The following is a 25,069-nucleotide window of genomic DNA, read 5'->3' as shown; positions in this document are numbered from 1 at the left end:
TCCTCAGCACCACATAAAGTAAATAAGTAAAGTAAAGGTATTGTGTTCATGTTCAACTAAAAAAAATTTTTTTAAATAATGGGAACTTGTCAAAAGAATAAAAGATCGATTAAAGGGGTTCCTTCAGATCAAATCCGGGACAATATGAAAATGGAAATAATAATGTATTAGTGTTAGATTATAAGTCATTGAATAAAATTGAGATCTCTTAGTCCATACTGATAAAAACAAGTGACAAGTAAATGATTAGGCAGAAAGGAAGAACTTCCACAGGGCTGGGGATGTGGCTTAAACGGTAGTGCGCTCGCCTGGCATGCGTGCAGCCCGGGTTCGATCCTCAATACAAACAAAGATGTTGTGTCTGCCAGAAAATAAATATTAAAAAAAAAAGAAAGGAAGAACTTCCTTATAGTAGAATACTAACTAATAAGTCTAGAAGGACTAGACTTATTACTAGAAAAATCACCATTTGACAACCAACACAGTAATAACTGATTCAGGCAAGAATCATGAATGGATGTGAAAATTAATGTTGAACAGAATACTTGAGTGGTCTCACAGTGTCTCCCACAATTAGTTATTGTTTGCCGAGAAAATGGTAACTATAATGAAGAAATCTGGCAGATAAGCCCTTGATCAAGTAATCAAAGTTCACCTGACCACTAATGAGATGAGTCAATATCGAGTGTTTCTGGATAAGATAACTGAGAATATCCCTTCTGTGACAGTCCTGTTCTAATGTATAACCTAAGTCTGACTATTAGAAAATATCAGAAACCCAAAGTGAATAACATTCTCCAAAAATAATTGTCCTGTACTCCTCAAAAACGCCAAGGTCATAAGTGATGAAGAAAGAATTGCTCCAGACTTAGGAAAACTAAAGGGACGTGGAAATTAATGTTACATGTGTCCCTGGATTGGATTCTGGATTAGAAGAAAAATTAATTTTGATTTGTTTTGATTTTTTACAATAATGGATATTATTGGGAAGTTTGCAGGATTTAAATAGAGCTTATAGATTAAATTATTATATCAATCTTAATATCCTGATTTTGATCCTTGTGCTTGGTTTCTTTGTTTTTGTTGTTTTACGAAAAACATATTGAAGTATTTAAGGGTAACTCTCAAATGGTTCAGGAAAACCTATGAATATGTATGTGTATGTAAGAAAGCATATACTTATATATATATATATATATATATATATATATATATATGTGTGTATATATGGTGTGTGTATATATAATATGTGAGATAGAATGTTAAAGCAAATAAGGTAAACTGTTAACATCAGGGAATCTGTTTTTGTGTGTGTGTGTGTGTGTGTTTTTGGTGTGTGTGTGTGTGTGTGTGTGTGTGTGTGGTGCTGGGGATTGAACGTAAGCGCTCTACTGCTTTACCGACTGAGCTATATCCCCAGCCCAACATCAGGGAATCTGGATGAAGGGTTACAGAAATTCTTTGTATTAGGCATCTTTCTGTAAGTCTGAAATTACTTAAAAATGAAAATAAATAAAACCAGAAAACATGAACAATACAAGATTGAGAATTTCCTATGAAGAATGAAAGCTTATCCCCTGGTAATAAAGGAAAGAGGAGATAAAAGAAGAGAGGCCAAAGATAGAACTTTGAAAATATATTAACTAAGTGTTCTAAGTACCTTAAACTAAGTACCTTAAACTAAGTGTTCAATAAACATTAAATAATTTTAAATGTGAGGCTGAGGCAAAATAATGACAAGTTCAAAGCCAGCCTTAGCAACTTAGGACACCCTAAGCAATGTAGCCAGACCCTGTCTCAAAAAAAATAAAACCGGCAGGCTTGTGGCTCAGCAGTTAAATGCTCCTGGGTTCACTCCCCTGTACTAAAATAAAATAAGACAAAACTGTGTGCCTTAGATTAATCTAGCATATGTATTTGGTTTTTAATTATTGTACTGAGGTCTAAAAATTGTCTTCTATTTTTCCTAGACATATTTACGTTTTAACCATCATGTTATATTAAATATTTAACAGTCAAAACATGCATTTCTGACTTCTTTTTCCATTTTCCTTGAACCCACTGTCTTAAAGCAAACTTTCAAATGTTTCACCAAATTTTTAAAAATATGTTATGTTACCTTGCCTTGTTCTGATTTATTTTTATTTTTTTTCCACAGTATTTCTTGGAGTGAAAGTTGGGCATGGCAAAATAAAGTATTTAAAAGTGGTTAATGTTTAAGAGTAAGGCAGAGCCCAGAAGGAAATTCATTTTTGTAATAATGTTATGAAAATAGTAATATATAAAGACAATTCAGGAGCTGCTCTGGAAGGGGTAGACCGGGCAAAAACCCTGACGATGACCCCCTGCAGTCCTTTGCCACCACTGCTGGGGCTGTCTGCCCAGGAGGCGCCTTGGCACGCTGCCCAGCCTGTGGACAGCGGGTGCAGGCGGATCATCCCGGGGGCTGCGTGGAGTAAGAGGGCGGGGGACCGCTGGCGGAGGGCTGTGCGAAGCCGGAGGCTGTCTTAGGGGAGAGGGCGACAGTGCACGGTCCACACCCCTAACCGCGCCCCAGGACTGCTGTGCCAGCTGTAGAGAAGGCGCCTTTTAGGACGCTGCTGCCTTGCTAGGGCCGCCACCGCGCCTGCGCACCCATGAAAGTGACTCCCTAGGCCCGGAAGCTCCAGGGAGGCACCACCCGACCCTTGGACGTGAACCGCGGAGAACAATGGAGGATTCAGGGACCTCCACTGCTCCTGCTCAGCCCAATCCTGGGACTGTCCAAGACAATGAACTGGGCCCTGCCGCAGCTCCGCGCTGCAGCAACCCCAGACCGAGGTCTTCCAGGTCTTCTGAGGGTCTCACCCTCTACGTGCCTAATTGGGACCATCGAAGCTTCTACTGGAAGTGACAGCTCCCGGACAGCGACGAGGTCCCTGCTGGTGTGTGATCAGATGGGCCAGGCCCTGCTGAGTCTCCAGATGGTGATGGAAGCTCCTTGTGTCCCAACCCAAGCTAAAGCCTTGTGGGAGCAGCGGGACCACTGGTGGGAGCTGTCATGTTGGGTTATGGAAAAATCGTTGGTGTCACCCTGGGGTATTAATAAAGCTGTGTTGGGGGTTTAAGGGGGGGGAAGCACAATTCAGGCTGCATCCAATTTGTAAGAAACAACTTAGTCTGAAAGACAAAAAGTTGGAACAAATATTACAAATGTGCAAGAATACAGTATAAGAAACCTTGGATTGTTCCAGTATGCAAAGAATTTATACCAAATTAGACTGTTTTTTTTTTTTTTTTTTTTTTTTTTTGGAGCGGGGGACGTGGAGGGTTAAGGGGATTGAACTCAGGGGCACTTAACTACTGAGTCACATCCCCAGCCCTATTTTGTATTTGATTGAGACTGAGTTTCACTGAGTTTCTTAGCGCCTCATCTTTGCTGAGGCTGGCTTTGAACTCGTGATTCTCCTGTCTCAGCCTCCCTCTTCACCCACTGGGATAACAGGAGTGCACCACCTCCTGCTGCAATTTAGACCATTCTAAGAATAAATTACATTTCCATTTATACAGCCTTCAGATGCTTAATCATATTTCTCTAAAATTAGAAAATTATTTCTAAACTTTATCCATACTACTTAAATAGTGAAATTAGTAATCTTGCTCATTTAATTCATATGTCCAGTCAGATCATTCCAACAACGAGGAACAAGTTATTGCAATTCATGAGCTGCCCTGTTCAAGTAAATTAGCTGCTCTACTTTGATCTTTATATTCCCCTATTTTGTAATTTAAATGAGGAATGATTTAAATATTTTTAAAATTTGAAATTCTTGAAATCAAAAGGGAAAAATATTTTTCCCACAGTGTTTCAAGCATCACAAATTATATAAAAGTTAAGTAATTGCTAGTGTTTCATAGGTTAATTGTAATTGTGTAAGACTCATTGATATTCAGTTTCTCTCAGAAGAATAAAGTCAGTCAGTTAATTCCAATAACATTTGAAGCTACTGCTCTCTAAAGAATATGTTTGGGGATGGGGATATAGCTCAGTAGGTAGAGTGCTTGCCTCCCATTCACAAGGCCCTGGGTTTGATCCCCAGTACCACAAAAGAAAAAGAAAAGAATATGCTTGATTCTCTAAAGCTATTCTTTCCCAATCGACTACATTCCAAACTTAGAGATTACCTAGCATACTGAATGAATTTTTTTGAAGTTTCATTATATATGCAAATTTAGGGCTGACTCCAACTGTATTGTACTAATGAGTGAATAGACCTCTTAGTATCTACAGCAAAAAAGTACCTTAAGTGGTACGAAGTTTGAATTATGACAAAACTACATTTCAGTTCACAATGGCCCAGCACAAAAACAAAAAGTTAGATATACTCAGACCCATGCCTGTAATGGAACTATTTCTATTCTTTTTGTTGAATTTTAATCCCTTCATTTTATATTCATTATTTAACATTTGCTGCTTTTTAATTTTTTTTCAGACCAGTATATTTCTTCCTAAAAATTTCTGTTAACAAACCCATGGCACTTTACAGAGCTTATATTCCCTGTCCTTTTTTATACCTCTTGTTGCAGGGTTTTTTTTGTTTGTGTGTGTGTGTATGTGTGTGTGTGTATGTGTGTGTGTGTGTATGTGTTGATGGGGATCAAATCCAGGGTCTAAAAATGCTAGGAAAGTTCGGGTGTGGTGGTGCACGACTGTAATCCCAGCAGCTGGGGAGGCTGAGACAGGAAGATCGCAAGTTCAAAGCCAGCCTCAGCAATGGCAAGGTGTTTAGCAATTCAGTGAGACCCTGTCTCAAAATAAAATTCAAAATAGGGCTGTGAGTGTGACTCTGTGGCTGAGTGCCCCTGGGTTCAATCCCTGGTACTAAAAAAAAAAAAAGCTAAAAAAGTGCTCTGCCACTCAGCTCAAAATTTTATTTTGAGACAGGGTCTCACTAAGTTGCCTCAGCCTCAAGAGTAGCTGGGATTCTAGCTGTGCACCACCACACCTTGGTGTACCGCTCTTACGTCATCAAGAAGTTTCCTTGTTCTGTATAGCATAGGAAAGGTGTACACCATAGCTCTTACACACAAAAGAACAGTCTAACACCGTCAATGTGAAGCAAACTAAATCAGCAGGGACTCCTTCCTTTTGCCGTCCTAGAGATGGAACCAAGGGCCTCTGGCATGCTAGGCAAGTGCTCTACCACTGAGCTACAGCCCAACCCTAGGGATTTCTTTTTTCTTTTCTTTTCTTTTCTTTTTTTTTTTTCTGGTAATTGGGCACTTTCTATGGCAAACCAGGCAATTCAATATGATGTCTCATGTTACAGATAAGAAGCTCATGTCAAGCTCCTTCTACAGACTTTATCACTTGTGTCTTTCTTTAAATTCCTGTGTCGATAAGTTCCCAAGAATTACCTGGGGATCTTTCTAAAAGGACACCTTCTAGGAGTCCTCATCAGACTTAGTAAACTCTTTTGAGGTCTCAGAATGGCTGTGTTTGCCCAGGTGCTTTAATGAGAATCCAGAATTGGCAACCTCTACTTCTAAAGGCCAAGCTGCCTGTAAAAGCTGTCAGGCTAATGGACTGAAGCCATGGAGTGACTCAAGTTGCCTCGTATTCATGTACCATATATGGGGATTATTTTAGAGTTTGACTCTTTACTCTGGACGCACCATATCCTATGTTTTTAATTGCAGAAAGGAGGAAATTTCAAGTTATCTAGTAGGTAGAGACTGGGTAAAAAGATTCATATGCCTTTATTCCCTATCAAATGCAATGCTCCTGAATGTGCAAGTATCACTTTCACTGTTTTCAAACTCCTGCATAAAGAGGAGTGACTTCTGGAGTCTGAACCTCAGCCTCAGAGCTGGGTCTGCTTTTTTACCATGGGCTGTGGTAAACAGGTTGCCCCCTAGTCTTACAGTCAAGACTTTATCTAGGATACCTTTCCAGAAAAGGATGTGTGTTTACCTTATAACACTGCTCAGAATAGAAATTATGGACCCATTAAAAGCAAACAGGGGTTGGGGATGTGGCTCAGTGATACAGCACTTGCTTAGTGTGTATGAGGTCCTGAGTTCAATCCTCAGGACCACAAATCAAACAAACAAACAAAAACAAGATTCTGAAACAAAAAAAGACATAACTAAAGTGTTAGTGAATGTTACTCTTTTCTATGGTATGATTGTGTTTCCCCCAAATTTATGCATTTGATCCTTAATTCCTAAAGGTGTTGATGTTGGGAGGTGGGGCCTAGTGGGAAGTGCATGGATCCTGGGGACTGGCCCTACAGCAGAAGAGTTCTTGCTGAAATAGGTTAGCTATTTGAGGGGTTCAGTTCCTTTTTCTTTTGTGCATGCCTGCTTGCTCCTCTGCTTTCAGACATTTGTCAATGTGGCCTGAGGCCCTCACCAGATTAAATCACCTGATTGTGGACTTCCCAGCCACAGTGTGGACCAAAGTAAACTACTTTCTTTTAGAAATTACTCGGTCTCAAGTATTCAGTTATAGAAACAGGAAATGGACTAATATGGTCAGTGTGGCCACTAGAAGTAATGGATTGTCACTTCTGAGATTAGAATATAAAGGGGACTTGGCAGCTCTCTGTCTTGATATATTCCCTCGGAGGAAGCAATGTCATGAGATTTTCTACACAGAGGATCACATGTCCAGCAACTAATTTCCTGCCAATAGCCAAATCTAAGAGCTTGAAAGAAGATTCTCCAGCCCCAGTCAAGTCTTTCATGAATGCAGTCCTAGCCCACAGCCAGACTGCAGTCTCCTAGGAGATCCTGAGCCAGAACCACCCACAGCAGCCATATCCAGGTTCCTGAACCTCAAGAAAACGGTGAGATAATACATATCTTTTGTGTCAGTAAATTTTGGAGTAATTTGATACGCAGCAATAACTAAAGTAGAACAGAAGAAATATAACAGCAAATCAAGCCAAATGTATTGATATGGGTACAGTAAATTAACAGAGTGTTTCAATTTACTATTTTAGCTTAAATGGCTGGGAGTCACTAATAGTTTGGCTGAAATTTAAATTCAACAGTAGCCTATACTGAATGAAATTCAAATAAAACTTCCTAGGTATGCCAAATAAGAAGGTACACTGTATTAATGAAGATTCTCCTATATCAGATTTTAGTCAGGCTTATCTGATCCCTTTATCAACTATGCACCGTCTTTGAGGGTGCTCTCCAAAAGCTCATTCAAAAATAAGAAACTTGTCAAATTTATCCGGAATCCCTCACTCTTAGTCTCTGATCAGCCCCCATATTTGATCAGATTCCTCATCTCCCATCTTCTCCCAGTGATATCTGATCTCTCTGGCCTGCCTTCAGCAAAAATCCTGTTTATCCCTCTTATCTGATGCTTTGCTTTCTATGTTTTCAGTTACCAGTGGTCAATGTGGCATCGTAACCATCTCACACTACCACAAGAAGGGTGAATACAGTACAAGAAATATTTTGAGAAAGAGAGAGATCACATTCACTTTTTTTTTTAGTATCAGGGATCGAACTCAGGGGCACTCCACCACTGAGCCACATCGCCAGCCCTATTTTGTATTTTACTTAGAGACAGGGTCTCACTGAGTTGTTTAGTGCCTCGACATTGCTGAGGCTGGCTTTGAACTCATGATCCTCCTGTCTCAGCCTCCCCAGCTGATACGATTATAGGTGTTCATCAGGGTCCTGGGCCACATTCACATTTTATTATGGTACATTGTTATTATATGTTGCATAGTACATTAATAGTTATTAATTACTTTAATTTATTATTAATTATTGTTAATCTCTTGCTGAACTTAATTTATAAGTGAAGCTTTATCATAGGTTTGTGTGTATAGGAAAAAACAGTTTTATAAGGCCTGGTAGGATCCATTTTTAGCATCCATGGGGGGTTTAGAACGGATCCCCAGTGGATAGGAAGAATGCTGTAAATTACCTTAGCAAGATAAACCGTATCCTATTAGTAACCTATTCATCAATCTCTCAACCCTGTTTCTTTCCCCAGTTTTCTTTATTGTTTTTATAGTTGAGCCCAATTTCTCTTTCCTACTGCAAAGCCTTTTTTTTGCAGTAGTTCCACATTTATTGTTATAACATTAAATAAAGTCAGAATCGTCTTTCTTTAATAGCTGATAGAGAATAGAATGCTACAGCAGATTTCCTGTTTTTTCCCAATTTGTTTTTTCAATAGTGTGTTACATTTATACATACTGTTGGGGTCCATTTTGACATAACTGTACAAGCATGGAATGTAATTTGCTCCAATTCTGTCCCCAGTACTTCTCCTTTCCCTCCCCTCCTCCTTTCCCCTATTCCCTTTCTTCTACTCTACTTGTCTGTCTTCTATTTATTTGTATTTTTTTTTAAATTAGTGCTTTATAGATATCCATAAAGGTGAAATTCACTTTGTATATTCATATACATCCATAGCATAATTTGGTTGATTTCATTCCACAATTCTTCCCTTTTCCTGTACCTTCTCCCTTCTCTCAATCCTTTTCCTCTTCTTCATTGGTCTCTCTTCTATTTTCATGGGGTCCTCCTCCTTGTACTGCCCCCTTTTATTTTGGTTTAGCTTCTACATATAAGAGAGAACAATTGATCCTTGACTTTCTGGGTCTGGCCTATTTTACTTAGAATGATTTTCTCCAGTTCTATCCATTTACCAGAAAATGCCATAATTTCATTCTTCTTTATGACTAATATTCCATTGTGTATATTTACCATATTTTTTTTTATCCGCTCATCTGTTGATGGGCACCTGGGCTGGTTCCATAAGTTGGTTGTTGTGAATTACACTGCTATAAACACTGATGTGTTGGTATCACTAAAGAATGCTAAACTTTGTTTTTTGTTTTTTTTTTTTGGGGGGGTGGTAAATACCAAGAAGTGAGATAGCTGGGTCATATGATAGCTCCATTTCTAGATTTTGTTATGTTTTGTTTTTCTGTGAGGAATCTCCATACTGCTTTCCAGAGTGGTTGTACTAATTTACAGTCCCACTAACAATGTATGAGAGTTCCTCTCCCCCAACATCCTTGCCAGCATTTATTATTATTTGTATTCTTTATAATTGCCATTCTGAAGTGAGATCAAATCTCAATGTAGTTGGTTTTTTTTTTTTTTTTTTTTTTTTTTTTGGTACCAGGGATTGAATTCAGGGGCACTCAACTACTGAGCCACATCTCCAGTCCTACTTTGTATTTTATTTAGCAACAGGGTTTCACTGAGTTGTATAGTACCTCATCATTGCTGAGGCTGGCTTTGACTCACAGTCCTCCTGGCTCAGCCTCCTGAGCTGCTGGAATTACAGGCCTGTGTCACCACACCCAGCTTCAATGCAGTTTTGATTTGCATTGATTTGCATTTCCCTGATTGCTAGAGATGTTGAAGATTTTTTCGTGCATTTGTTGGTCATTTGTATTTTTTTGAGAAGTGTCTGGTTAGTTCTTTCACCCATTTGTTAATTGGGTTATTTGTTTTTTGGGGGTATTAAGTTTTTTGAGTTCTTTATAGATTCTGAATATTAATCAGAGGAACAGCTAGCAAAGATCATCTCCCATTCTGTAGGCTCTCTCTTCTTGTTCGTTTCCTTTGCTGTACAGACCTTTTTAATTTGATATTGTCCCACTTATTGGTTCTTGGTTTTATTTCTGTGCTTTTTTGGAGTCATGTTAAGGAAGTTGATTCCTGTGCCAATACATTGTAGTGTTGGGCCTACATTTTCCTCTAGCAGTTGCAGTTTCTTTCTGGTCTTTGATCCACTTTGAGTTGACATTTGTGCAGGGTGAGAGATACTAATTTAGTTTCATTCTTCTAACATGGATATTCAGGGTTATTTATTTATTTGTTTAGCATAATTTGTTAAAAAAGGCTTAAATTTTCCATTTTAAGATGTACTTGCAGGGGCTGGGGATATAGCTCAGATGGTAGAGTGCTTGTCTTACATGCATAAGGCCCTGGGTTCAATCCCCAGCACCACACACACACAAACATAAAAATTATGGGCTGGAGTTGTGGCTCAGTGGTAGAGTGCTTGCCTAGCATGCACGAAACACTGGGTTCGATCCTCAGCACCATATAAATGTAAAATAAAGATATTGTGTCCACTTAAAACTAACTTAAAACTAAAAAAAAAAAAGATGTACTTTCCAGGCATGCTGCTGCATGCCTATAATCCCAGTGACTTGGGAGGCTGAATTAGGAAGATTCCAAGTTTGAGATCAACCTCAACAATTTAGCAAGACCCTGTCTCAATAAAATAAAAAGGATTGGGGATATGGGTTAATAGTAAAGCAACCGAGGGTTCAATCCCCAGTACAGTTCAATGCCCATTCCCAACTATTTTCCTTAAAAGAGTCCAAAGGACAATTCTTTATCAGGGATATTAAAAATAGATTTATAGGAGAAGTCCAGCATTCCTAAAGAGATAGATGTTTAAGCCATTTTCTGTAGGCCAAGAATGATGTTAGGAATTCCTGTTGTCAAATTGGAGCCCTCTAAATTCAATGGGATCCTGGGGTGAATGGTTCAAGTAGTATCACATAATCAGAGGAGACCAGGCAGCCATGGTTTCTGTAATGGGCAACAGAAATAATAATCATAATGATTTGATCTGCACAGATTTTTGGCATTGGCTCATTGATTATGGTGCCCTGAGAGCTAAAATAGATGAACAGCCTACTAAATTCAGTTTTTCTCTATAAGTGAAAAGACTTCAGACTTTTGGTGAACGGAAGTCTGGAGAACAAAAGTCAGAATCTCCACAATGGAGATTCCAATAAAGTGGGCATTGTACTGTACTGGGGATTGAACCCAGGGTTGCTTTACCACTAAGCCATATCTCTATTCCTTTTTATTTTATTGATCCCTAAAGCAATTTCTATTCCTCTCTCTGGTCAGAGATCTAGAGCCCTTTGAATGTAAAGGAGGCTAACCCCTTGTCTTAGTTTGAACTTATACCATAACAAAATTTCACAGACTGGGTAATTCTAAATAATGGAAATGTGTTTCTCATAGTTCTTGAGGCTGGGAAATCAGCAGATTTGATGTTTGGTAAAAGGCTTGTTCTCTTGCTGGGCACAGTGGTGCATACCTGTAATTCCAGCAGTTTTGGAGGCTGAGACAGGAGGATTTCGAGTTCAAAGCCCGCCTCTAAGCAACTCATTGAAACACTGACTCTGAATAAAATACAAAATAGGGTTGGGGATGTGGCTCAGTGGTCGAGTGCCTCTGAGTTCAATCCCCAGTGCCCCTCACCAAAAGTAGGCTTGCTGTCTGCTTTCAAGGTGGTGGCCTCTGGTTTAATCTTCACATAGCAAAAGAGATGGAAAGGCAGAGGGGACAAACTGGCTCCCCCAAACCCTTTTATAAGTGCACTAATCCCATCCATGAGGACTTAATTGTCTCTTAAAGTACCTAACCCTAATTCCATCATCTTGAGAGTAAATTCTAATGTGAATTTTGGAGGAGTATATATATTCAATCTAGGCATGGTGGTGCACCCCTGTAATCCCAGTAGATTGGGAGGCTCAGGCAGGAAGATTGTGAATTCAAAGCCAGCCTCAGCAATTTAGCAAGGCCCTAAATAACTTGGTGAGACCCTGTCTCTAAATAAAATATAAAATGGCTGGGGATGTGGCTCAGTGGTTAAGTGCCCCTGAGTAAAACAAAACAAACTGTGGCTATTCGATCAGAATTTTATATTGTTGAGCTGGGGCTGTAGCTGAGTTGGTAGAGTGCTTGCCTAGCATGTGTGAGATACTGGGTTTGATCCTCAACACCGCGTATAAATAAAATAAAATAAAGGTATTGTGTCCATCTACTATAAAAATATTTTTTAAAAAAATTATATTGTAAAGTTTCCTCCTAATCTTCCCCAAAGTGACCTACATTCATTCACTAGTTTGACTGTAGAATAAATAGGAGAAAAAGATAAACTTTTTAGATATTTCTGAATGCTGGCTGTGAATTGACCTTAATTCCTAGAGATCCCAAAGGCTGCTATAGGCCATCGATCTAAACAGAGATTTATGGAGGTCAAGTAATCAGTGGAGTGTGGCTCAAATCTGGTCCAGTGGGTTTCTAAACTTACCTTAGGGTACTCCCTGAGTTCTGAAATGCACAGTTGGAATATATACATTCAAAAATTTGCAGATGGGGCTGGGGTTGTAGCTCAGTGGTAGAGCATGTATGAGGCACTGAGTTCAATTCTCAGCACCACATATAAATAAATAAAAATAAAGTTCTATCAACAACTTAAAAATATATTTTTAAAAAATTGTGGCAGAGTACCTATATTGGTTTCCTGGTCTGTGGAATGAGGGCTATTATGATACAAAATGCCAAGAGGAAAACAAGTTACCTGCCAAAATATTAAACCAAATCAATGCCACATTCCTGCAGAGATTACAGAGATTAATGCCACTATCAACTTACAAGATTCAGGAATGATGATTCCTACCACATTCCCATTCAATTGGCCTGTTTAACCTGTGTAGAAGACAGATAACATATTGGAGAATAACAGGGGATTATCATACCTGTAATCATGTATGATTGCAGCTGCTGTTTCAGGTGTACTCTTGGTGCTAGAGAAAATCAATATATTCCCTGGCACCTGGTAAGTAGCTATTGCGCTGGTGAATGCCTTTTTTTTTTTTTTGGTACTCATTAGTAAGGAAGAGTATACTGTCACCTAGTAGAGCCAGTCATACATCTTCACTGTCTCCCCTCAGAGCTGTATCAACTCTCCAGCACTGTATCATAGTCCTCAAGAAATTTGTTCATGGGGCTATGGTGGTAGCTCAATGGTAGAGTGCTTGCCTAGCATATGTGAGGCACTGGGTTCGATCCTCAGCACCATATAAAAAAAATAAAGATATTATTAAAAAAAAAAAAGAAATTTGTTCATCCCTCTGTGACTATTTCAGTGGTATGGGGCATGTCAATTTACCCCTTTCAAAGGAAAGGTCAAGTCCTTCTATTCCTAAGATAGTGACACAATGCTTATTTGATATGAATACGACTGTGCATCTAGTAACCTTTTTTTCTTTTCTTTACTTCTTGCATTTGAACATAAAATGTGTTACTAGAATTCAATCTGATTACCTTGGCATTTATGTTACAGGTTATAAAAGGAGCAGTGTGATTTGGCTGGACTGAACATCACCCAAAGATGGATTTTGTATTTTTTCAGGGTCAGGGAAAGGGTTAGCCTGCTTACTATTGTACAGGGACAGCTGCATTATGTTAGGTGGAAATCTGACTTTACTATTTAGTCTTTATTTAGAAATTAAATATGACTTAAAGAGGTGTGATGCCAGTTTAACAAGAGATGAACTATTGTGCTTGTCTACTGTGCCAATTTAGCTAAGCTGGAGCTCTATTTCCCAGATTTTTTTTTTCTTTTTTTTTAGTACTATGCTTGAATCCAGGAATGTTCTACCACTGAGCTACAACCTAGCCCTTTTCAGTTTTTATTTTAAGACAGGGTCTCTCTAAGTTGTCTTGAACTAGTAATCCTTTTGCCTCAGCCCAGGGGATTACAGGCCTGTGCCACTGTGCCCTACCCTGTATAGTTTTGAGCTGGAGTTAACTACAAGAGAAGTTTGTGTAGCACTGGGAAAGCAGAGGTGAGAAAGCAGCTTTTACACTCTGAAGGTCACCTTGTTGACACAGGGAAGGAGCTGGGCTGGCAGTTCCTTCAGCTATCATTGGCTCTCCATTAACTTCCCTGACTCCTGGGCCAGGTGTACCTGCAGACCACGGTGAAGGGCACCCACTACTCCAGCAGAAACATTTGCAGAAAACTTTAACAGTATTGTCTGCTGCTAGTGAAGGGGACTAGGAGTAAAAGTAATTACCATAGGGCTGGGGTTGTGGCTCAGTGGTAGAGTGCTTGCTGAACATAGGTGGACACACAATATCTTTATTTCACTTTTATGTGAAATAAAGATATTGTGTGTCCACCTACAACTAAAAAACAAGTATATATTTTTTTAAAAGGTAATTACTAGGCTGCAGTTGTGGTTCAGTAGCAGAGTGCTTGCCTAACATGTGTGAGGCACTGGGTTCGTTCCTCAGCACCACATAAAAAGAAATAAATAAAATAAATGTAAAAAAAAAAGGTAATTACTATATACTGGGAATCACTTAAATGTCAATCTCTAGTAATGTTTTCTGTCTACATAAGATCAAATTCCTCATTCCTGGTGTGTGGGGCCCTGGAGAAGTGGGTGTTTGTGCACTTTTCCACCTTTGTCTGCCACTATTTCCCTTCCTGCACCTTCTACTCCTGAATTCTTCCTGGGCCTTTTGCTATGCAGGAAGGGCAGTGTTGGGGTGGGGCATGGAGGATGGGAAGGGGCGGGACAGGGTTGCTAGAATGGGATGATGCTGGTGATAACTATAAATTAGCATGCCTGTAAATTAGAACCATATTCTTGGCAAACCCACCTTCATCCTACACATACTTCCTAAATGTCCCAATCCTACATGTGTGACAGAACTCAGGTCAGGTTTCTGCCAAGTCTTTGGATGGACTGAGATCACACACTACTTAGTGGTAAAGCCAAGTTGAAAAGCAGTCCACCCTACTTGAGGAAATGGGCTCTTCTGAGAGGCTTTTTGATAAAGAAGTAATTGAAAATTTAATCTGTGCCTCCTTTTGAGGGGGGTTTACTCGGGTTTGAATCCAGGGGTGCTTTCCCCATGAGCTACATTTCTAGTCCTTTTTATTTTGAGGCATGGTCTTGCTAAGTTGCAGAGCCTAGCCTCATACTTGGCATCCTCCTGCCTCCACCTTCCAAATCACTGGAATTATAGGTGTGTGGCATTGCAGCCAGCTTGTGACTCTTTAAGTATATTGTCTTTCTCATTCTTATAACTTTATATATTGCATTGGGCCTTACTTAGGATTCTGCCTATTTGTACCCCCAGTTATAATTTTAGGTGGCAGTCTCCCTTCTTGAAGCAGGTGAAATTAGAGAGTTTTAAAATCTTGCCTAATTTTTTTTTTTCAGTGCTGGGGATTGAACCCAGGGACTTGCTCAGGTACGGCAAGCACTCTACTATCTGAGCTATACCCCCAGTCCATGCCAGAAATTTTGTATAACTTGAACCTACTGCCTTCTGCATCACTGAGCTATATCCCCAACCCAGCTAAGATTTTATAGAGCATGTTTTGTAGATTGTTAGATATCATCTCACTGATTCTCATAATCTTCAATATGTGTTATTTCCATCCAGAAACAGAAAATTTACAAGGCCTAATACAAAATGAAAAATTCAGAGTTCTTTTTTGGGGGGGCAGGGGCAGGGGTCGTAACCAGGGATTGAACTCAGGGGTACTTGGCCACTGAACCACATCCCCAGCCCTATTTTGTATTTTTTTAAAAAATATATATATTTTTAAATTGTAGATAGAACAATAACTTCATTTTATTTTTATGTGGTGCTGAGGACTGAACTCAGTGCCTCATGCTAGATGAGGATGCTACCACTGAGCCACAACCCCAGGCCCCGCTATTTTGTATTTTATTTAGGGACAGGTTCTCACCAAGTTGCTTAGTGCCTCACTTTTGCTGAGTCTGGCTTTGAACTCATGATCCTCTTTTCTCAGGCTCCCTAGACACTGGGATTACAGGCATGTGCTACTGCACCCAGTTCAGACTTCTTTGTTCATAAATTTATTAAAACTTATTTATTTATTTGGTACTGGGGATTGAACCCAGGGCCTTGTGCATGCAAGGCAAACATTCTACCAACTGAGCTATATCCCCAGCCCAAAAAGTTTTTAAATGGCATCTTGAACCAAGCATCAGAGCCTGTGTAATTGTACAGGTAATGAGCCAATGAGACCAGCTCTGCCCCTCTCTTACATTTAAGAAACAGGTTTAGTAAAGATGAAGTAAATTCCCAATATAACTGCATCAGAGCTAAGAAAATGTTAAGGGCAAGATTTCTAACAGGTGTTGCTGTAGAATAAAAACTTTGCTTTAAAGGAAATAAGAAAATAGTTTATCTGAGTCAAATATGAGTGACATGGCCTGTGAACACAAATTTATGTTACCCTGAGCAACATATTCAGGGTAACTGAAATTGTAGCAGAAGTGGTTACATGAAGTTTGATAGTCACAGACAACAAGAAAGTCATAAATGAACACGTTTACCAATTATATTGGCTGCATACAACAAAGAGAAAAGTGAGAATCTCTTCTATTAGTTTTAGATGTTATCTTTTAGCATTCTTAGCTAGATGTAATCTTTTATTTTTTTAAGGGCTAGGGACTAAACCCAGGGACTTGTGCATGTGAGGCAAGCACTCTTACCAACTGAGCTATATCCCCAGCCCTATCTCTTGTTATTCTTAGCTCTAGAGTTGTTGGAACCTAGGAAGCTAAAGACACTTAGGTTTAACAATACTGGAATGTAGTCACTGGGGAGGCTGGCAGACCAGATACAGTGGTTGGTAGTAAATAGGTAGTATAAGAGACTAAAAACAGCCAAAGTCAATTTGGGATCTGAATCTGTAACATTCTTCCTCTCCACACTGAGATGTTATAGTCATTCAAAAACAGTTCGCAGGATTTTTAACACAGATTGGCCTCTTTAGAGAATAGATTTAGCCCCTACTAAACTCTCAACTAAACTAGGTTCCTCCTTACTGAACTGAGTCTAATGAAGATTTTATAAATGTATTTTACACACACACACACACACACAAATCAGCTGTCACTTTCACTCTAGCACAGTTCTGTTCTCCCATGTGTTAAGCATTTATTGGGTATTTTAATATGCTTTGTAGACTCCTGTGATAAAGCAACAAGCTATCTTTGTCTCTTTTTAGAGTTCCTGCTGCACATTTCCTTTCAAACTATTCTCCCTTAGTCTAATGAAATATGAGGCAGGCCTATGTTTAATATCAGTGAATTAAACTTTAAAAAAGGAAATACTAGAATGGCAGAAGTTGTAATGTCCCAACTGCAACACCTAAATAATATACAGTCAAGCATTTATTTTATTTTATTTTATTTTAGGTGATCACCATATAATGGAAACCAAACGTAAAGAACCGAACTCCTGGAGTCAAGGAGAGACACCTGAAGGTGAAGGGACAAAGAGCAGATCACGAGTCCTAGTTAAGCACAACTCAAAAACCCAGCCCGGAATGCGCGCCTGCGCAGTACGAATCCTCCTGCGCACAAGCTGGGCCGGAAGGGCTGAGGCGGGCGGGGGCGGGGATAGAGTTGCTAGGAGAACGCGATGACGCTATGGGCCCCCGTGCTCTTTTCTACCAATAGGCGACGCGTGCCGCAGTGACGCGCTGAGTGCGTCATGCTGACGACGCGCGAAGGGCACGGATGTGAGGATCCGGAGGACATTCGGCCTCTATGAGCCGCGGCCTTTCCGAGGGAGCGGTCTGGTGTTCGCCATCTTAAGGAGTGAGTGTGGTTCGGCCTTCCCCGCGGTGGGTGTTGGGAGCGGAGCCTGGAGCCCCTGTGGGGCAGCTGCTTGGCAGTAGGCCCGGTTGGGCACGGCCTCTTAGGGAAGGCGCCGTGACCTCCTCAAGGGCGCGGAGGCGGGAAGGAAGAAGGCCCCTCTTTGGGTCCCAATGACATTGACGGGCCCCTTGCCTTTCCTTTAACCGCCGCTTCCTCCTCTTTTAGGAAGATGTATTCGTCCGTGGTGCATCTGGCGCGGGCGAACCCCTTCAACGCGCCACACCTGCAGCTGGTGCACGATGGCCTCTCGGGGCCCAGCAGCAGCCCCACCGGGCCCCCAGGTCCTCCCCGACGTTCCCGCAACCTGGCAGCCGCCGCTGTGGAAGGTGAGATCAGACAGCCCCGATGCAGTTGTCAAGGCCACTGTTGCCCCGCTCTGCCTTTGAAGCCTGGGCCTGGCTGGAGGACAGGGAAGGCGCCAGCCCGTTGCACCGCAGTGTATGGCACCACAGTTGCTTGCCCTGGGATGTTACCCTTTTGCCCCGTAGGCTGGTGTCGGATCCTTGGCCCTCCCTCAAGGGCGTGGAAGGGCCTAGGCCCAGCGTCCCTCCGTGACCTCTCTGTCCCCAAGGGAATAGAGGCAGACAAGGCTTCAATAGCTTCTTTTCTTCTTTGAGTCTGCCTGGTCAGCAGACTTTGCGTAAAGTCTCCTTCCTAATCGCTGCCCACCTATTGTTCTAACTGTATCACCTGTTCTTTAATTTGCCTTTAATTTTCTTAAAAATATTCTTCCCTAACTCATATTTCCCAAGCTTTAGTTAATGCAAGGTAAATGATCTTTTTTTGTTTTAATGCTACTGGTGGATAAGGTGACTTATGACCCCAGGTAGACAGAGGAGATAATTGGTGGGCATCCCTTTGGGCTTATCTCTTGGGATTCAGGGTGGTTGGGCCCAGCTCTAATTTAATTGTGTGTGTTTTAAATCCCAGTGGAGCGTATATACAGAGAAAACCTGAAAACGGAATTGTAGGAGTCCTGAGAATGTTACCTCCATTGTGCCTGTAAAATGGAAAGTTGTTTTTTACCCCCAGTGATTCATGTGCTTCTGTTGTGTCTTTAGTGTGGATTAAAAGTCCTTACACTCTCATTCTCTTTCAATGTAATAAGTTAAAGCTAACATTTGTATATGACATGTATTTGTAGGAATTGTGTATGCTTATATTGTAGGAGTTCATTAAGGAGGGGTTAGTAATTGATAGTTGCTGGGGTAAACTTTTGAAATTTTCGCAAGCTTGTTACATGTCAGGTGCTCTTTCTGAGTTCCGTTTGTATTCTGAAGCTGCTATTTGATGTTTATTTTAATTGAGGGATCCATTAATGTAGAGGATTTTTAAAAATTAATATGGCAAAATAAGAGACAACTAGTATCTCAGACACAAAATCCTAATAATTTTTAAATGATCTGATTTTGACAGTGGATTTCTTGTAATTTGCAATAGACGGAAAGCCACTTAATTTTAAATGTTGGCCAAAACTGTTTAGCTGTGATAGTACTATTTCACAGGGAAGCAGTTTTCTTTCATCACCATGGCCTTTATCATCTCTAAAGAAGTTCTTACTTGATTTTTTTTTTCCCCCCAATCAGAACAGTATAGCTGTGACTATGGATCTGGCAGATTCTTTATCCTTTGTGGACTTGGAGGAATTATTAGTTGTGGCACAACACATACAGCATTGGTTCCTCTAGATCTGGTTAAATGCAGAATGCAGGTTTGTCTTGCATGCTGGACTAAAATATTGTTGAAGCATGGCTGTTGTAAGATGTAGATATCTACTAACAGGCTGTGTGGAAACCTAACTGTCCAGGAGGTAAGTTGATGACCAGTAACAAAAGAGTTTTTTTATTAAAATGCATGGTGTGTCTTATCTTATTACAGAGTACAGTTGTGAATATGGCTCCATGAAGTTTTATGCACTGTGTGGCTTTGGTGGGGTCTTAAGTTGTGGGCTGACACACACTGCTGTCGTTCCCCTGGATTTAGTGAAATGTCGTATGCAGGTTTGTATTGAGATGATGACATTCAGGATATCTTTTCTATGTGATTTAATTCTAAGTAATCTTCAAGGGTTTCCCAAATGAAAAGAATTTGAAGGTATTACAACTTGCTAGAAGCTTCAGTAGGAAACCAAACCCTAATTTTTTTAAAAAAAAAACTATGTGGTCTTTATATTTTTAGTGTTTTAAATCCATGGAATGCCTCTTTCTAGAAAGCATGGGTAGATTATTCACTCTCCGAGATAAATGACTCTTTGCTACTGGTTTTCAGTTCTGACTAGAGTAGCCTTTCAAGGCCTCCTGGTTCTTTATGCCCCAAATAATCACCCTTCAAGCAGTTATATCAATGCAGGTAATCAGTCTTTGTATGCTAATGTGAAGTGACTTTTAAGTCCCTAAATATTGATAAGACCAAGGCATAGAGTTCATGTGAGTTTTTTTTTTTTTTAACATTTTTTTAGTTGTAGATGAACACAATATCCTTATTTATTTTTATATGGTGCTGAAGTTCAAAGCCAGTGCCTCACATGTGCTAGGTAAGCGCTCTACCACTGAGCCACAACCCCAGCCCCTAATTTTTAAAAAATGATCTTGATTATCTTAGTATGAAAAGTTTGTGGGCTTAGTTATTTGTATATCTATTTGTTTTCTTAAGATTTGAATATATTTTAATTAAGATTATTGAAACAAAAATAATCAAACATCAAAAATGTATTTGTCCCAAACAGGATTAGAAGTCTACTTACCTAAAAGAGAAAGGAGGTGAAATATTAGGAAGGAGAGAGAGGAAGGTGATGTATACCAGCCCTTGTAGTACTGGCAGAAATAGTGAGATAAGCTTTTTCCCGTTTGTTAACAGAATGGATATGAAATGTGCCTTTGCTAAAACTTATTGAATGTCTCTGGAAGTGAATTTAATTTTTTAAGTCAAAGAGGTTCTTATTGCATTGATGTATCTTCTAAAATCGTTTATTGTCTAATTCATAAGACTTTATAATCTGCTTAGAGGACTTAGCATATCAGGAATACAGACTTACCTATTATTAAGACAGTAGCTTCAAAACTAGTTTTTTAAAAATAATGGGAATTATGCCAGGAATGGTGGCATATGCCTGTAATCCCAGTAGCTTGGGAGACTGAAGCAGGAGGATTGAGAGTTCAAAGCCAGCCTCAGCAAAAGTGAGGCGCTAAGAAACTCGGTGAGACCCTGTCTCTAAATAAAATACAAAATAAGGCTGGGGATGTGACTCAGTGGTTGAATGCCCCTGAGTTCAATCCCCAGTACCAAAAGAAAAAGAAAAAAGTAATAATGGGAATTAGATGGTAAGAAACCATCAGTTTTTTTTTTTTTTTGTTGGAATTTTACCCTCTTAACTATCCCTCCAAGATTTATGACTCAGCTTAATGTATAAAAAGTTTCCATTTATAAAAGACATAGATATTAACCTGATAGTGTGTTAGAACTCTATTTCCCTTGTGTAGTTACTGAAATTTTATTTTAGAACCAAAAGGGAAAAAACTATATGAGAAGTGTTAAATCTTTGTTGCGTTTAATTTTTTTTCCTTCTTTTACATAAAGGTGGACCCCCAGAAGTACAAAGGCATATTTAATGGATTCTCAGTTACACTTAAGGAAGATGGTGTTCGTGGTTTGGCTAAAGGATGGGCTCCAACTTTCATTGGCTACTCTATGCAAGGGCTTTGCAAGTTTGGCTTTTATGAAGTCTTCAAAGTCTTGTATAGCAACATGCTTGGTGAGGTATGTGATTTAACTTTTAAACTGAAAGTCTTAAATAATTTCTTAGCTTTTGGTTGACTCAACTTATTTTACAACTGAAGAAATGGTCCTCCAAAGAGTAAGCAATCTATTTCAAGTCATAGGCTGTTTTAGCAGAGACAGGATGAGAAACAAAAGCATTTCATAAAATTTCAGTGCTCTTTTCCTTTTGCAATGTTGCTTTCTAAATAATTTGGATTGAGGTTCACTTTTTTTAAAAAGGAGGATTCTGGGATTCCTTTGTGTAGGGCTAACTATACCTTGCAACCAGATATTCAAAAAATGTTCACATTTGGTTCATGAAGTTACAACTTATGAGATACAACATATATTAAGTCTCATATTGTGTGTTATCTAGGGACTGACTGTGTGATAAATACAAAGGTCTGAAATTATCACTTAAATTGAAAATAGCCAATGCTCCAGCAATTTACATGCCTCCTTATGTTTTGTTTTTTAGGAGAATGCCTATCTCTGGCGCACATCACTGTATTTGGCTGCTTCTGCCAGTGCTGAATTCTTTGCTGACATTGCCCTGGCTCCTATGGAAGCTACTAAAGTTCGGATTCAAACCCAACCAGGTTATGCCAACACTTTGAGGGATGCAGCTCCCAAAATGTATAAGGAAGAAGGCTTAAAAGCGTAAGTAAACACTTGGCTAAAATTACTTTCATTGCTTAGCATTAAGCCCAGCAGACTGTCTCTATTATGTTATTTAATGTTATCTTTTTTTAAAATATTTAATTTTTTTTTAGTTGTAGTTGGACCAATACCTATATTTTCACTTATTTATTTTTATGTGGTGCTGAGGATCGAACCCAGCATCCCACACATGTGAGGTGAGCGCTCTACCGCTGAGCCACAACACCAGTCCTTAATGTCTTCTTTACCCATGTCTAGAACCTAAATTCTAGGGGCAAAAGTTCTGTTAGTACATGGTTTGAGCCCTGAATTAAGCCCAGACATTTACTGTTTGGCCCAAATATTTACTATTTGCTTTTGAGAGAACTTGTTAGATCTCATGTGATCCATTCATAGTTAAGAATTTGCCTGTAGTCAGGCCACAACATGCTTCCTTAGATCCACCTTTGTGGATGAGTCTTGAGCTGAGTTCTACTTGTAAACTTCTTGTTTCTTGTAGTTTCCAGTCAAAGAACATCCGGCAACTTTTTTGGTTGTATAGTCAAAGGTGCTTGAGTCATTGGCATGTGAGATCAATATACCTGCATGCTAGTCTAAGGTTCTGATAGAAATGGCATGCAGTTATGCTGTCATTTTTTACTATCAGGACTCGATTGGTATGCGGACACTTAAGTTAATGATGAAAATATCAGCTAGATTAACATATGCAAATGTATAAATAAGTCTCCTAATTTCCTAGATTCTACAAGGGAGTTGCTCCTCTCTGGATGAGACAGATACCATACACCATGATGAAGTTTGCCTGCTTTGAACGTACTGTTGAAGCATTGTACAAGTTTGTGGTTCCTAAGCCCCGAAGTGAATGTACAAAGGCAGAACAGCTGGTTGTAACGTTTGTGGCAGGTTACATAGGTACGAGTTATTTGGAACACATTTTTCTGTGAAATTAGGGGCTAATAATTGTTTTCATTATTGACCTCTTTTGTGGGGAAAAAGTATTCCAAAGGTTACAAAGCGGCTTTATCTTCCCATAATGTTTGTTTGGTTTTTTTTTTTTTTGATACACGGTTGAAATCAGGGGCACTTAATCACTGAGGCACATCCCCAGCCCTTTTTTAGAGATAGGGTCTCACTGAGTTGCTTAGGACCTCCTCAAGTTCCTGAGGCTGGCTTTGTAATCATGATCCTCTTGCTTCAGCCTCTAGAGCCGCTGGGATTACAGGCATGCACCATTGTGCCCATTTTCCCATAACATTTTATGTGTCCTTTTGGATTCATAAGTATTTTCTAACTAATCTAAAAGGATTGTTTTATGGTTAGGCTTGGGAATATATGTATTGATCTGCACCATTTTACAAAAAATTTATCAAAAACTGTTTTTTGGGTACCTGGGATTGAACCCAGGTACTCAAAAGGGGCGCTTTACCACTGGGTCACATTCCATCCGTTTTCACTTTTTATTTTGAGATATGGGATCTTGATAAGTTGCCATGATTACAACAGATTTTTTTTTAAAGAGAGAGAAATTTATTTATTTATTTATTTTTTATTGGTTGTTCAAAACATTACAAAGCTCATGACATATCATCTTTCATACATTTGACTCAATTGGGTTATGAACTCCCACTTTTACCCCAAATACAAATTGCAGAATCACATCGGTTACACACTCACATTTTTACATAATGGCATATTAGTGACTGTTGTATTCTGCTACCTTTCCTATCCCCTACTGTCCCCCCTCCCCTCCCCTCCCATCTTCCCTCTCTACCTCATCTGCTGTTGTTCAATTCTCTCTCGAGAGAGAATTTTAATATTTATTTTTTAGTTATCGGCGGACACAACATCTTTGTATGTGGTGCTGAGGATCGAACCCGGGCTGCACGCATGCCAGGCGAGCGCGCTACCGCTTGAGCCACATCCCCAGCGACAACAGATTTTTTTTTTTTAAGATATTTATTTTTTAGTTGTAGTTGGACACAATACCTTTATTTCACTTATTTTTATGTGGTGCTGAAGATGGAATCCAGGGTCTCACACATGCAAGGCGAGCGCTCTACTGCTGAGCCACAACTCCAGCCCACAACAAATTTTTAATAAAGAGAAGTATTGACTAAAATCTGAATAATAAAAACTGAAAGAATTGTTCAGTTTTACATAGAATAGACTGCTTTATAATCTACCAGTCTCACCTGAATTCTTTATCTCTTTCTCCTTTTTTTTTAAATAATGAGGTCTTACTATGTTGCCAACGTCTTGAACTCCTAGGCTAAAGAGAACCTCCTTCCTCAACCTCCCGAGTAGTGGGCCTATAGGCCTATGCCACCATGTCCAGCTAAAATCTGGTTTTCTCAATAAAATTATAAGTTTATTCTCAGAGGCATGGGAAAGGGAGGCTGACTATGATTTGAATTTTTTTTAACTGATTCATATTGAATCATTTATCTTAACTTTTTTTTCAGCTGGAGTCTTTTGTGCAATTGTTTCTCACCCTGCTGATTCTGTAGTGTCTGTGCTGAATAAAGAGAAAGGTAGCAGTGCTTCTCAAGTCCTTCAGAGACTTGGATTTAAAGGTAAGGTGAATTTTTTTCCTCCTGATTAGAGAAAGAACAACACTTGGGTATATTGCATTTTTTTTCATTCATATTTCCTGTTTGAACCAGGTGTGTGGAAGGGACTCTTTGCCCGTATCATCATGATTGGTACTCTTACTGCACTACAGTGGTTCATCTATGACTCTGTGAAGGTCTACTTCAGGCTCCCTCGCCCTCCTCCACCTGAGATGCCAGAGTCTCTGAAGAAGAAGCTTGGGTTAACTCAGTAAATAGAATCAAAGTAAATGGACTGAATCTGCTTGTTGATCAGTGTTGAAGAAAGTGCAAAAGGAACTTTTATATATTTGACAGTGTAGGAAATTCCTGATATATAATCACTGTAGGACCCTTGCATAAGGCAAGAGTTTCAAACTTAACTGCTGAAATAAACCCATCTGTTCGTGATTTATCTGTTGAGAGTTTTTTTTGTTGTTGTTGTATTGTACTAAGGAGTGAATCCAGGAGTGTGCTGCCTCTCAGCTACTACCCCTGGCCCTTTTTAATTTTACTTTGAGACAGGGTCTTGCTAAATTGTCTGGTCTGGCTTTGAACTTGCAA

The 25,069-nt window shown here is 39.6% G+C and overlaps 1 protein-coding gene, 1 long non-coding RNA gene and 1 other non-coding gene across 4 annotated transcripts; all 3 read left to right on the top strand.

Moving 5' to 3' along the window:
- Positions 1–17,282: 17,282 nt before the first annotated feature.
- On the top strand, positions 17,283–24,920 carry Slc25a3 (solute carrier family 25 member 3). Of its 2 annotated transcripts, none has more exons than XM_015482899.2 (8): positions 17,283–17,441; positions 17,667–17,827; positions 19,088–19,212; positions 21,078–21,257; positions 21,736–21,917; positions 22,657–22,829; positions 24,380–24,490; positions 24,581–24,920. In XM_015482899.2, exons 2-8 carry the CDS (start codon positions 17,671–17,673, stop codon positions 24,739–24,741), a joined length of 1,089 nt encoding a protein of 362 aa, XP_015338385.1. In that variant the 5' UTR covers positions 17,283–17,441; positions 17,667–17,670; the 3' UTR covers positions 24,742–24,920. The 2 variants fall into 2 exon arrangements, with proteins under 2 accessions (XP_015338385.1, XP_015338386.1); XM_015482900.2 differs by lacking the exon at positions 19,088–19,212 and adding an exon at positions 19,380–19,501 and having other exon boundaries at positions 17,301–17,441.
- Positions 17,834–18,537, top strand: LOC125616923. The gene is made up of 2 exons (XR_007347706.1): positions 17,834–18,141; positions 18,432–18,537. It is a non-coding gene; the product is annotated as an uncharacterized LOC125616923 (long non-coding RNA).
- Positions 22,341–22,586, top strand: LOC125618240. Its single transcript, XR_007349498.1, has one exon. It is a non-coding gene; the product is annotated as a small nucleolar RNA SNORA53 (small nucleolar RNA).
- Positions 24,921–25,069: the final 149 nt, after the last annotated feature.

The sequence above is a fragment of the Marmota marmota genome, unplaced genomic scaffold (assembly GCF_001458135.2).
Source record: "Marmota marmota marmota unplaced genomic scaffold, marMar, whole genome shotgun sequence".
Taxonomy (NCBI): Eukaryota; Metazoa; Chordata; class Mammalia; order Rodentia; family Sciuridae; genus Marmota; species Marmota marmota.
This window is presented reverse-complemented; position numbering and strand designations above follow the sequence as displayed.

Bases quoted from the DNA above. Each gene is read 5' to 3' on its own strand.
- Slc25a3 (XM_015482899.2), top strand. From the start codon at position 17,671: ATGTATTCGTCCGTGGTGCATCTGGCGCGGGCGAACCCCTTCAACGCG. The intron at 19,213-21,077 runs GTTTGTCTTGCA...TTTTACATAAAG, and splicing joins TGGTTAAATGCAGAATGCAG to GTGGACCCCCAGAAGTACAA. The intron at 22,830-24,379 runs GTACGAGTTATT...CTTTTTTTTCAG, and splicing joins GTTTGTGGCAGGTTACATAG to CTGGAGTCTTTTGTGCAATT.